The sequence below is a fragment of the Manacus vitellinus genome, unplaced genomic scaffold (genome assembly GCF_001715985.3).
Source record: "Manacus vitellinus isolate BGI_N305 unplaced genomic scaffold, ASM171598v3 scaffold_27_pilon, whole genome shotgun sequence".
Taxonomy (NCBI): domain Eukaryota; kingdom Metazoa; phylum Chordata; class Aves; order Passeriformes; family Pipridae; genus Manacus; species Manacus vitellinus.
In genome coordinates this window covers 10,691,712-10,704,921 of record NW_021940039.1, presented here as the reverse complement: position 1 = coordinate 10,704,921, position 13,210 = coordinate 10,691,712, and the positions used below count along the sequence as shown (strand labels likewise).

General features: G+C 49.0%; 1 protein-coding gene across 1 annotated transcript in view; it reads right to left on the bottom strand.

Moving 5' to 3' along the window:
• Nucleotides 1-13,210, bottom strand: part of LOC103759691 (zinc finger protein 618) — a 66,098-nt gene that overhangs the window by 46,118 nt on the left and 6,770 nt on the right. The window contains exon 2 of the mRNA XM_029960616.1: nt 2,437-2,693. Within this exon, the coding sequence (XP_029816476.1) occupies nt 2,437-2,641 (205 nt within the window). The 5' untranslated portion in view covers nt 2,642-2,693. The remainder of the gene's footprint in view (nt 1-2,436; nt 2,694-13,210) is intronic.

Here is a 13,210-nt window from a genome sequence, read left to right as displayed (position 1 = left end):
GTTTGGATGATCCTCTGGGGTACAGGGTGTGACCCTTGGGGATGGGCCTGTGCAGGGCCAGGAGCTGAACTCAATCATCCTTGTGAGTCCCTTCCAACTCAACATATTCTGAGATTCTGTGATGTTTCTTGGGCGAATTTCCTCAGTGTCTGCAGTGATGGAAATGGTGCCTGTGTGTGGTTTCTGCAGGGCAATGGAGGGGATCAGACCTGGGAGCCAGTTCAAGGAACCAGAAGGAACTGCTATCTGGGCACACAGAGCACAGGATTTGGTGGCCAAACAAGAAAATTCTTTAGAGCCACCTCCCCAACAAAGGAGAGTTATGTGAGCGGCAGATAAACAGAGGCACTTACAGGGCTCTTCACAGAGGAATTGGCCACCAACTGCCATGGCCTCAGGACCAAGTGGCCTTTAAAGAAACCCAGCACCAGTCAATAAAATAACCAGTATGATATGTGTTTCATTTGAAAAGGTTCTTCCAGACACAAGTTCTTCAGTTATACAGCTTTCAACCACCACTTGTTGACTGGTACATCAATGTGTCCCTCTCCCCATGGTGCCTGTACATTGAACCAGCCTGTCCCCAGTGCTCTCCATAGGGACAATATAGAATCAGAGAATATCCTGAGTTGGGAGGGGAGAAGGGACCCGCAAGGATCATCCAAGTCCAACCCCTGGCTGTGACAGACACCCCAACAATCCCATCCTGTCCCTCAGAGTATTGTTCAAATGCTCCTGGAGCTTTCTCAGCCTTGGGGCTGTGCCCACTGCCCTGGGGAGCCTGGTCAGTGCCAACCACCCTCTGGGGGGAGAACCTTTTCCTGAGATCCAACCTGAGCCTGCCCTGACACAGCTCCAGCCATTCCCTGGGTCCTGTCACTGCTCACAGGGTGCAGAGATCGGAGCTGCCCCTCATGAGGAACGTGCAGACCCCAGTGAGTCTCCCCTCAGTCTCTTCTCCAGCTGAACAAACCCAGTGACCTCAGCTGCCCCTTGCTGGCTTCCCCTCTAGTCCACCCAAGTCAGCCAACAGCAAAAGCCCCCATCCCCCTGCACAGCAATAAAACCAACCTCACCCAGAAACCACCATTCCCAGGGGACACCACCTGCAGAGCAGCTGCTGCTGCCCAGCCAGAAGCCATGGGGAGAAGGGATCCTACACAGCAAACACCCAACCTGCAGATGCTTTCACCAATGGCTTGTGACCATGGCTGAAGGAGAAGCTCCCACTGCTTCCCATCAGTGGTCATATCTCCACTCTCTCCCAGGGCACCAGGGATGCTTTTCAGGGTTGCCCATGTATTGATCAATCTCTCAAGAGTTGCAGAGGCACAAAAACTCTGAAAATACACTGAACATTTCCTCCAAACTGATCTTTAAGTCAGAAATAGTTATGGACTTCTAGGCTTTCCCTAGACATTCTGACCCTGCACAGACAGCAGTGACCTCCCACCCTGCTGTTCTTGGTGGCTGTCCTGGCAGGGAAGGGAGGACAGGAGGAACAATGATGCTTCCGAGACAACCACCAGCTGAGGACACCTCCCAGGTTTCTTTCCAGTAGTGTGGACAATGATCAAGCAAAACCCAGGAGAAAATCAAACATCAGTACCTCTTTTCTCTCCCTCTGCAAGACAAGCCAACCCCAACAACAACACAGGGGAACTCTAATTAGCTTCCTTCTGAGTCCCTCGAAGGAAACATGGTCCAACTGCTCTTCCCTCTTTATATCAGCAACTGCCTTTGGATCTCAGAGACGCTGCAGGGAGCTGCTCCAGGTCAGAGACAGCAGAGGCAAGTGTAAGAGACGTGCCTTGCCAGGTTCTTGCAGGAAGCCCCTTTCCCTGGGGCAGGAGGAGAGGACAGTCTGATGTTCACAGAAAAAAAGAAAAAGCTGCTTCATCACAGCTGGAGGTGGGGTGGGGACAGGAAGCACTGTTTTGGAAGGGGCACACCACAGCCAGCCCAAAGCCAAAATTATTCCCATAATGTGACTAGTGATCAGAAAAACAAACAAACAGCAACCTGCAAAACCTTCTTTAGAGCTAAATCTAAGTATTTATGCAAAGCACCTACATTCTGCAAGGCGACTTTCCTGAAAACATTTCAGCAGTTTCTCAGGCTTTCCTCCCAGTTGCTTCATCTCTGTCAAACACAGCACCAGCCCTGGGCCCAGCGTGGGCCAGGTGACTGATGGGCAAATCACTGAACAAGCCAAAAGAAGATAATCAGCTTTTTCTTTCTGATCTTGGCTGAGCCTTTCGGGGTGACCAGATATGAACACAAAGCAGAAGTTACAGGAGGTCAGTAATCCTGAGCCAGGACCCTGAGATGGATGTGCACCTTGGCTCTGGGCCCTCCAGCAGAGCCAAGTGTCCAGGGACAGCTCTCCTGTCCCCACACAGCCAGGGAAGGGGGGTTCCTGATCCCGTGTCTTACCGAGCGTCTGCTGGTTGCGGACCCCACCTATGACCACGCAGATCTCCGCGGGCACATCTCCCGGCCCATCTTTGATGTTGTTCTTGGAATCTTTGGTGTCATCCTGCCAGATCACCTCTTCAATGTAGTCATCTGGTACCTCTGTTTTCACTTTCACCTCAGTCATCATTCCAGCCTCTTCACTGGGTGAGGACTGAGATGTCATCGAGTCGGAGCCCTCTGCTTTCGGGCTCTGTGGGCTCCTCTTCAAACACTCCCTGAAGGGGGGAAAAGAGGAGACAACATGAATCCTCATTGTCAAGTGCTCACTTTCTCGTACCAGGACCTAATGCAAGGTACCTTGGTTTATGCAGGTTATTTAAAGTTAGCATGGGTAGGTGTGTGTGTCTGTCACACACGGGAAGTAATTAAAATGTAACCAGACAAAAACAACAAAACCATTTGCTAATAATGAAAATAACCTCAATCATCACAAGCAACAGCAGCACGACCTAAACAAGAGCACAGAACTTCACATGGTTGCCAGCAGGCCAAGGGCACAGCTCCAGCAGTTCTGACAGCAGGTCCTGCACCAAGACTAGTCCACACATGCAAAAGCAAAGCCCTGCTCTTCTGTGGCACTGGGGACGTGGGTCAGTGGGGGACTTGACAGTGTTCGATTAATGGTTCAACTGGATGATCTTAAAGGTCTTTTCCAACCCCTAAATTAGTCTCTGATTCTCTGGCATTTTTAATGTGGAGCACTTGTGCACTTCTCCATCACATCCTCTCTTTTATCCTTTCAAGCAGCCTGACATCCTGTGGTATTCCCATGGCTTTATTTAACATATATGGTGCTGATCAAAGGGGATCATCTATAGCATGAGGATATTTAGGGAGACTATGCCATTATGGACAGATACAACTATCAGGGATGACAGAAAGTGTGATGGATGGGGAGAGGCAGAGGACATCCACAGTGTGCAAAAACAGATTAAGGAAATAACATGTGTTTTCATCTTGGAAAGAGAAAGCTGAAAATTCATGGGAGAAATTAATCTATAAAAACATTCAAAACCCCTTAGAAAAGGAAACTGGGCACCTCAAAGCTGCAAAACAACTTCAACAAGTGCCATGGTGGCAAAAGGCAAAAGGGGCTTGAGCACAAGAGACAAAGGCCTGGTAATAAGCCAGTGGAGCTCCTTTCCCAAATGCACCATCCCACCACTCCTTAGGGAGTCCTGGTTTTTAATACTGGTTATTAATAAACTCCAACATGCAATACAAAGATAAAATAATTGCTGCTTCAGTTTGTGGAGCTATCAGAAGAACTAAATATATAATGGCTTAGACTACCCAGAAACAGAAAAGACTGTGACATATTTAGAGTCATGTAAACACTGGGAACAGCCAAAGGTGTTTGAAAATGGTTTAGGCAGAAGTAACAGGCAAAATAAAATGAAAAATAGGCTGAACTTATGGATGATTGTTAGTTCATGCAGCAGCGACAGAGAAGGAAATCCCATTGCTTGGAACATCGTAAAGTCAGAATAAAGTATGAATTAAAATGTCAGAAAACCAACACCTGCAATGGGTTCTGACACTGGTTATGGAGCTGACAGAGAAAGCAAGACACTGCATCTGGAGGTGAGAGAGCCCAGTGGGTAATCCTGGGAGGACAGGGATGAGGGAGCAGAGGAACCAAGAGTAATTACTGCCCAGTCTCCAACACAGACATGGAGTTGCTATTTCAAAACAGGTCAGTCCCATCCCATCACCAGATATTTTATTATTCATCCCTCCAATCTCATTATGGAAAGAAATGTACAATTAATAGCCCCTAAACAGAGAGAATTAGCCTTGACCTGCCTTCCCACTCATTTCCTGCTTCCTCACACATACTCCCCCCGCTCCCAAAATCATACAGAGTTTTTACAAGGGAGAGATAAATTAAGACAGAGAAAATGTGGTTGAAAACTGGACTATCTTTATGGAAATATTATGGGATGTCCCAAAGGCCCATCAATGTCACCCTATATGGAGTGGCTCAGCACCTGTCCCAAGGGGAAGGCAGTAAGTACAAAACACTCAGGGATCAGAAAAGGGTGGGATTAGTTGAAAATCAATCAAATCAAGGAGGTGTGAAATGCAAAACACTGATAAAGGCAGCAATAGGGTGGATAGGAAGAACTCTCTGATGAGGACTGTGGAGGAAAAATAAAGTCAACCAGTACAATTCCCACTGGGAGGTTGGAAGGTGGGAGCAGGCAGTGAGAGCCAGCTCTGCTCTGAAGGAAAAACACCTTGGTTGTTGACCGTACAGCAACGTGTACCTGCCAATCCTGGACAAAACCACATGGAAATCCGTGCAGGAGCCAAGGGACATGGAATTAAAAACTAACACAAGTAGCAGCAAAGCAGAGGCTGCAGCTTTCTGAGATTATATGTGGGGTAAGAATATAAAGACTTTCTGATGGTGCCCAGCTTTGCACCCACACCAGTGGACCCCTCTCTCTGTAGCTGGCTCTGCCCCAGATAAGAGGTTGTAGAACAGTCAAACAAGTGCAGGAACATGGGTGCACCCACAAAGAGCTCCCACAGTGCTCAGCTGTGATGCCAGGGGCAGGTCCTGCTGCAGCCACACAGCCTGAAGGACTAACCCAATGTGCAGATCCAGGCACCCAGGACTGAACAAGGAGGGGATTTTCTCCCTGTAGGAAGCTGTGGTGAAGCCAGTCCCCAGTGCTGCAGACAGACCCAGCACCCTCCCCTGTGTCACCCACCGTGTTTCAAAGGTGATCAGAAAAGCTGGAGATGGTTCAAAAAAGCAGCACTGAAATGGTTCAAGTCTGGGAAAAGATACTTTATGACTTTGTGAGACCAAACCACTTCAATCCATTTCTCATGCCAAAAGGGAGACTGAGAGATGATTTGATTGCAGCATATTATCAATCTTCATGGGGAGAAAACACTGTCTTTCCTTAATTTAGCAGGGAAGAGTAGACTACAAGCTCGTCCTGGAAGCTGGAACCAGTTGAAATGAGGCATAAAATATTAGCACGGATGGTGATCCACTGGAACAACTGCTTTCCAAAGGATATGCTCAGGGACAACAAATCTCCCCAAGTTCTCAAACCCAGAGATGTGTATCTGGCTGGCCCCAGGTTACTGGGCTCAGTACAGATGTGCACTGGCCACACTTGGTGGCCTGAAGCTGCAGGAATACATAAATTATTAGACCAGGCCAATGGACTCTCAAAACCTTTGCCCTTCACACCCATTGACTTTCTGGATCCATCTCTGCCAAGGAAGTGATTTCCCAGCTGGGCTGTCTGCCCTTGGGTGGGACCTAAACCTCAAAGAGGAACTGAAAGCAATTCATTGCCCCATGTGTTCTAACCCTGAGCAGGTACCTGATGTGCAGAAGGAAACCAGCCCCAAATGCACCAAGTCGTCTGCACGACTTTATGGTTCACAAGCCCTGCTGATCCCATGAAATTAAAACGGTAAAAAAAATAGTACCACTGGATTTCTACACCAATTTTACAACAGAGTCCTTTTCTGTCTTCTGACACTTTCTCGGAGGGATGAAGGCAGCAGAGGTACCCGGGTCACAGCTGGGTGTGGCTGTACCTCTGCCGTGTGCAGGTGAACCCCATCCCCGCGGAGCCGCCGGCACCGCGCGCGGCCGGGCACTGCCAGGGCCCACCGAGATCTGCACGGAGCCACGGCAGCTCAGACCCCAGGGGAAGAACTCTAAGGTGGTGAAAAGGGAATAAATTACAAGCAGTAAGATTTTTTGTCCCAATTACTTGTACCTATAAAAATATCCAGGTGTCAATGCATGTGTCTGTACACCCACACAGACATGTGTGTGCACATCTAAGAAGGGCTGATAGTTGTGTCTCTGGCACGTCCCCTGGTCCCACCCAGCTCCTGCCCCTTCTCCCACACAGCCTCAGGACGTGCATCCTCTGCTGACACCCCGAGGTGCTGGTGTTTTATTGCACAGGCCAGGTCCTGCTTCACAGCCCTGAGGGCTCTGGGACTGCAGAACTGCAGGAACACACCCCCAAATGCAAACTTTGCTGCTGACCAGCACCAGGCTGGCACCAGTCCCACTCCACCAGCACGCTCTGTGCTCCCTTTACATGGCTGTTGCTGTTTCCTTTCACAAGGCAGATCTGTGTTCTCACATTGCTCTTATTATTTCATATCTCACAGAGATTTTTTAGCCACTGGCTGATGTCAAGCTTCAGCCAAACTTCAGCTGTAGACTTTCTCCAGCTCAATGTCCAGAGGAACATTATGGCTTTGCAGAATACCTTAAAATAAATGTAATCAAACAGCAGCACAGTCCCAAGTCCTCCTTCCTCCTCCTCTGGATGTGCTACGCAGGGGACAGAAGAGCCAGAAGGCTCTGATTGCTTCAAGTGATGCACAAGAGGGGCATCACCAGCTGCTGACAACAGCAGGAGAAGGTGATGGATCCTCCTACCTTCCCTGCATGTGGAGAACATCTCCCTCACCTCGATCCTTACAGCCTCCAAAGGACTGGTGGGCAGACCAGGCAGGAGAACTTGTCTGAACACTACAAATGAGCCCCTGACAGGCAACGGGATCGACTCTCCCAGGGCTCTGCCAGCACTGACACAGCCAAGGGTCTCACAGCACAGTGATCACCCAGTGACAGATCAACCTCTCATTCCTCTTGGACACTGACACCAAAAAGCTCCCCAAGCATGAAGGTGGGCCCCTTTCCAGGCCAGGTGACACAGGGGGTCAGAGAGCTGCTGTGCAGATGGCAGGACACAATGGAGCAGCTCTTACACTCCTGGGAGAAGGTCTGAGCTCTCCAAAATACACTCGGTGCCCCTACTGGGGCTGCACAGCTTTGGAGAGGAGAAGGAGACAGTGATGGGGGAGGACAACTCTCCCAGCAGGAACGAGCATCACCTTCCCGTGGTCTCAGATGAAATCCAGGCAGTGCCCCTGTGGCTGGAGCAGAACCAGGGTCAGTCCAGACTTCTGGACCTCAGTTGCTGAATGGGGTGTAACTGTCCCCAGGGAGCAGGGGCAGCTGGGCTGAGGGAAAAATCCTCATGGGACAGCAGAGTTTGAAACCTCCTGGGTTGGCTGGGGAAAGAGTACCAACATCCTGAGGCTAAATGGGAAAGAAAAGGAAATGAGTGACACTGAAAAAATCAGGCAGGATGGAGAGGGGTACACACACTGCCACAGCAGAGCCAGGGTCACCCCAGCCTCCACCATGCATGGCACACACATGCTGACCCACGGGAGGTGACCAGGGAAGCATCATTTCCTTCCCAGCCCGTTGGTCCATGGATGTTGTATCCCTTGCAAGCCCGTGAGGCTGCACTTGCTCAGTGTTGTGCTGAATTTTGCCTCCCCTGCTTCTGAGCAGCACAGTTAGAGATGAAGCAGCAGGACATGTGGAATATACTTCTTCTCCAGAAATTGCCCCTGAGACACAGTGACAGAGAACATCCTGCCTGGGGGAGGGAAGAAGTCAGACTCTGGCACCACCATGTCCACATGTGGTTCATTCCTGTCCCATTGCAGCACCACCAGAGCTGAGGCACAACTGCTGGAAAGGGTCACAGAGAGGATGAGGAAGAAAAGCAGGGAATTTTCAGATCTGCAGATCCTAAGGCTGGAAGCAGGTCTTACTGGGTTGGGTGAGGGTACATAGGGAGAAAAGGACCTGTAGTTTTCAGGACATCAGCTTAAGTCCTGGAGGCTGAAGGACTGCCTGGCATGAACCAGGAGGTGCCCACGAGGCTCAGAGCTCACACTGTGCCAGCACAGAGACCAGCCCCATATTCTGAAGCCCTGCAGAGCACTGCTGGGGAACACTCTGGGATCAGTGATGGTCAGAGCCTCCACTTGGTGGAGACAGCAGCGCACAGGAACCAAGGGAGAACCTGCCACAGGATCTCCCACTGCTGGGCCCCTCAGCCATCCCTCTCCTGGGGCTCTGAGCACAGTCCCCAGCCTCATGGCACCACATTTCTGCATGAAACAATGCAGTTTTCGTGTTCAAGTGTGGCCTCCCAGGGATGAGCTGCGGTTCCCTCTGCAGGGCCAACCTGCATTTAACATCCATGGCACAATGTTCCTGGGAAGAGGACATTCTTCAACCAAGGCACTGCTTGCACAGGACAAAAACTGCTCAGAGAAATGAGACCAGAGAGGAGCAGAGTGCACAGGCACACCTGGCTTAAACCCTACCTCCTTCCACAGGGTGCACCTTCTCCATGCCTTGACCCTTCCTGGGAATACCAACCTCCTGCACTGTTTCATGTCTTGTCTTTACTGAATTGTGGACCTTGGCAATCCAGGAGGTTCTTCCTTGCTGAGGAGAGGAAGCAGAAGCCTTGGGATCACAAACAACTCACATTCTCACTCAGAGCTGTGCCTGGTTGCTCTGACAGGTGAAGTCCTGTTTCACTTTCCAGAACAGACTCTATGGATTCTGAACATGAAAGAGGCAAACAAACATTGCACTCACATGTATCACTACTCTGACTAAGTAGGCCACACAGCCAATTACTGTATTACCAGCTCTGCCATCTCACAATGCTCATTTCAACATTGCTGCCTCCTTTGATCAGCAGACTTTCATCTTCCGATGACGTTACGGCCACTTTCATGTCAAACACAAGTGTGTGAAGGCAGAAGAGATTTAAGGAGGCCTTAGTGAAACTCATCGTGAGGAACTGGAAAGGTAGGGGTAAAAATGGGTTCCTGGACCCATTTAGGTCCAGCTTCCTTGGCCCTACACCCGAGGAAGTTTGTGAAGGCCTCAGGCTTTAGCAGAGATCGATGATGCAGCGCAACAGGATTGGTCTGAAGTACAGTTCTGGCTGTGAAGCTGAGCAGTCTGGGTGATGCCTCACCAGCAGCAATCCAAGGGCAATGCCAGGAGCTCTTCCAGAGGGAAGGACAGAAAGCTCCTTCCAGCTGGTCTCCTGTGGAAGGAGGAGAGCAGAAGGGGTGAAGGCTGAAGGGCTGTAGTGTGGTGCTGTTCCCATCTCTGGAGAGCATTTCTCTCTGGCTGTGATGAGCAAAACCAGCAATGAGTGAAAGCAAACAGGGCCCGTCAGCTGCTGCAGCCACGAGAAACTCGCGTTTGCAGTTTGCTTTTTCTGATCTGGAGTAGCATCCTCATAAATAATGAAAGTGACTAAAAGCTACTTTAAAAACACACACTCCTCCCTTATGAAAGAATGAGAAAAAAACCCAATTATAAAAGGACATTTCTTCCAGCTAGGAATAATTTGTCATGTAATTCTCTGAAGACAGCAACAGAAACATGCCTGCTCTGTGCTCCCTTTGAGTGATCTGTGATTGCATGTGTACTCAGATGGCTTCTAATGAGGCTATTTTTACAGCACACATCCTGCTGAGCTTTTGGGGAGGGGTAAAGTGAGATCAGTGAAATATCAGTCCTCAACGTCAGCTCCTCAAAAGGAGAGGAAAAGGAAACAAATGTGGAGGAGGACACACTGCTCTGAACCAGCACCTGCAAACAACGAAGGCTTTTCCCCCAGCAGTAAATGTGGAGCATCTTTGGGTTTTTCCTGGACACCACTCAAGCTGGAAAACCAAATCACTATTGCCTTGATGATATCAGTGATGGCCAGGCTGGACAGGGAAGGTGTCCCTGCCATGGCAGGAGGTGGAACGAGATGGTCTTCGAGGTCCTTCCAGCCCAAAGCATTCTGTGATTCTGTGGTGACACCCACCTCCCCCTCAGCAGAGGATGGTGTGTGCCCAGTTCAAGTATTGAAACACCCTTTTGTGCTGTCCTTGGAAAGCTCTTCTGCTGCAGCACCGAGGAGGTTCAGTGAGGACTCCAACGCAGCCACGAGGGCCGTGCAACAGGCACCTGGAGGCACGTGCTCCACAGAGCCCACCCAGACACCATCACCAAGGGGAGGTTCCAACTTGTCTCCTGGAAAGCTGGCTCATCACATGCCAGATCAAAAGGCCTCAGCTGCCAGAAAGCAAAGGAAGCAAAATATGGGGGAGGCTGAAACTGGGCTCAATTTACAGACATCTGCCATGGTTTTACAAGAAGCAGAAGGTTCCTGTCCTGGCTGGGGCTATGGGAAGTAGAACAGACAGAGCAGGTGTAAATAAACTCTTGTTTTACATGGAGATGATGAAAGTAGGACAGAAAAAGAGAGATGTAAATTGAAAATCTGCTTGTCTGATAAATTAGTTGTTGTGGCCTTCCCACCCCATCCCCACAGCTCTCATTGGCTCCCTGAGGCAGCCCAGGCCCTGTGCCTTACACCAGGAGGAGGGAAGTGGAGTGGGTCAGGAAGCAGAGGAACTGCCTGGTGTCCTCCATCGGGGAGATCTCTTCTGCAGACATCGCTAGGCAAAAAGATTTTCAAGTTCAGGGTTAAAAGAGAGAAAAGACAGGAGCTATTTTTCCAGTGTTACAGTTGAGCACTTCGCTTCCTGTCTCCAGGTCTCTGGTCCAGCTTCAGATGTTCCATCACAGCTTGAAAGGCAAAGAGATCAACTCACCCTCCCATGTCACAGCTCACAGAGATGCTTCTCTGTCAGAACTCCACCTGCAGCCTGAGCTGGTGCCTCTTTGAGAAGGGCTGCATTGATTTTTGAGCTGTAAAGTGCTGGAATAACCATCACATTGCTGGGTCCCTCCTCTGAGTGATCATTCTCTGAAACTGTAGTTCCAGTGTGGAATTGCTGCCTGTGGTCATTGGTTTGATGGAAAAGAGATTCTCTAAATGGGAATCTCCCCTCCATAGGAGAAAACACCCCCTTCTGCCGCCTCTTGAATGAATCAAAGCAAACACTTACTTAATGCAACTGTGTGCACACTAAAATATTCCTTCTAATCCTTGACTCTTTCCATGAACATTTGGGAGCCCATCCACAATTCACAGGACAGACACCCAAGCAGGCCCAAGTGTGCCACCAGCACTCCTGGTAACACTGGCAGTGGCAGCACATGCTGGAGCTGTGTCTGAACTCCAGATTTTCACTTGGTCACACAGTGGAACAAGTTCATGGTCCCTCATGTTCCACCAGGAGGTTTCAGTTCTCTTCACGATTTTCCAAAATGTTAACGCGAATTCCCAAAGTATGGACTTAATCTCTGAAAGCAAAATTATAGGAAAATCCTGTTCACTCATATTCTGACATTATTTTAGGGAATGGGAACTTGTTCCTCCATCAGCAGTAGTGGAATGAAGACTTGCTGAAGAATAGAAAAAAAGAAAGAGCTGCTCAGAGCTCCTGGGCATCTTCCACATGCAACACGTTCTTGAGAACCTCATGATTTAAGGACTTGAAGGTCTCTGCTCCATTGCAGGAGTTCCTCCTGCTCTCTGTGCTCGTTTTGTCCACAGCTGCACTCTTGGAGGATTGCTTGGTTTTCTTCACAAGGCTGGTGGGTCCCCTCTTTGCCACACAGGACCTTCTTGAACAGGCTGGTCCCTTATATCCTGGCCAAGGATGAATGTGCAGCTCTCGAGCACTGTGAGGCCCTTGCTCCCAGTCAAGCAGTGGGACCTGGAGCCATCACAGAGAAAATCTCTGAGGCAGCCCAAACCCTGTCCTTATGTGGGACACATTTATGTTTTCTGCTTTCTCCTCCCAAAATAAACTGAAATCAAAACGTGAGACCACATCCTTCTGCAGGCAGAAGTGTGACAGTAACTGCCATTCTGTTTTCCTGAAAAAATTTGCTCAATAAATACCAATATTAATAAGGAACTCATAAATTTAGAAGGACCTGAAGGCTTTTCAGAAGAGAGATGCCTCAAGGAGTATCACCACGTTCCTCTGAGGGCAGCCAGCTCTTAAAAACAGAGGTAACAGCTTTCAAACCCCCCGAAATACCTAATGCAACACTCGCTGGTACGTGTGCTGTCAGTGCTAAAATTCAGGGAAAACAAACAAACAAAGCAGAATACTTAATTTTTCAGCTATCTGGGTCTAGGAAAACACACAACCTTTCCTGATAGCAAACTCTGCCTCGGGAAGTCTAAGAGGAATTTAATTGTGTGTTCATTCCTCAAGGGACACTCAGCAGCTCCGAATCCTTCAGAGAAGGTAAACTCCAGGACCAAACCATGCTGCCTCTCTTCTAGAAATTAAACATTAAAATATAAACCAGAACAATAGTCAAGAACCACAAAGAATTCCTAAGGTATTAGCAAAACAAATTCCCCTCAGTCCTTATTAGGAATATCTTGAGGATGGTTTGAAGAGGAAAGTCTAACCAAATATAAAAAAAATTTGGCTTATCCAACAAAAAACAGCCGCTCTCTCTTTGCCAAAAGCAAAAGAATTCAGTCAGATAAAAAATGCGACACACAAACGATGCAGGTTAAAAACTGAATTTAAGATGATAATGGAATAGCTGCCAGCGTCTTTAAATTTTCAAGCGTGGAAATGTCAACAGAGACAAAGAAATTCAGGGAAAAACAAAGAGAATAGATTAAGGGTTTATTTATATCGGTGAAAGAGCTCTATGTCGCTTGACTAGGAAATGACTGAGGGATTGAGAACTGCCTGAAATGGCCACAAATCCCCAACAAGGCCATAAGGAGCCTGGGCTGGGCTGGGCCACCAAACTGGTGATGGCACCACGGCATGGCCAGGGATGATGGGATGGAGAGAGAATGGGAAAAGATGGACAGAAAAGGAGACAGGACCTTGGGATGTGGTCTGTTCAGCCTGGAGGAGACTGAGGGACCTCAGTTACAACTTGTAGTTCCAACGTCCTGGG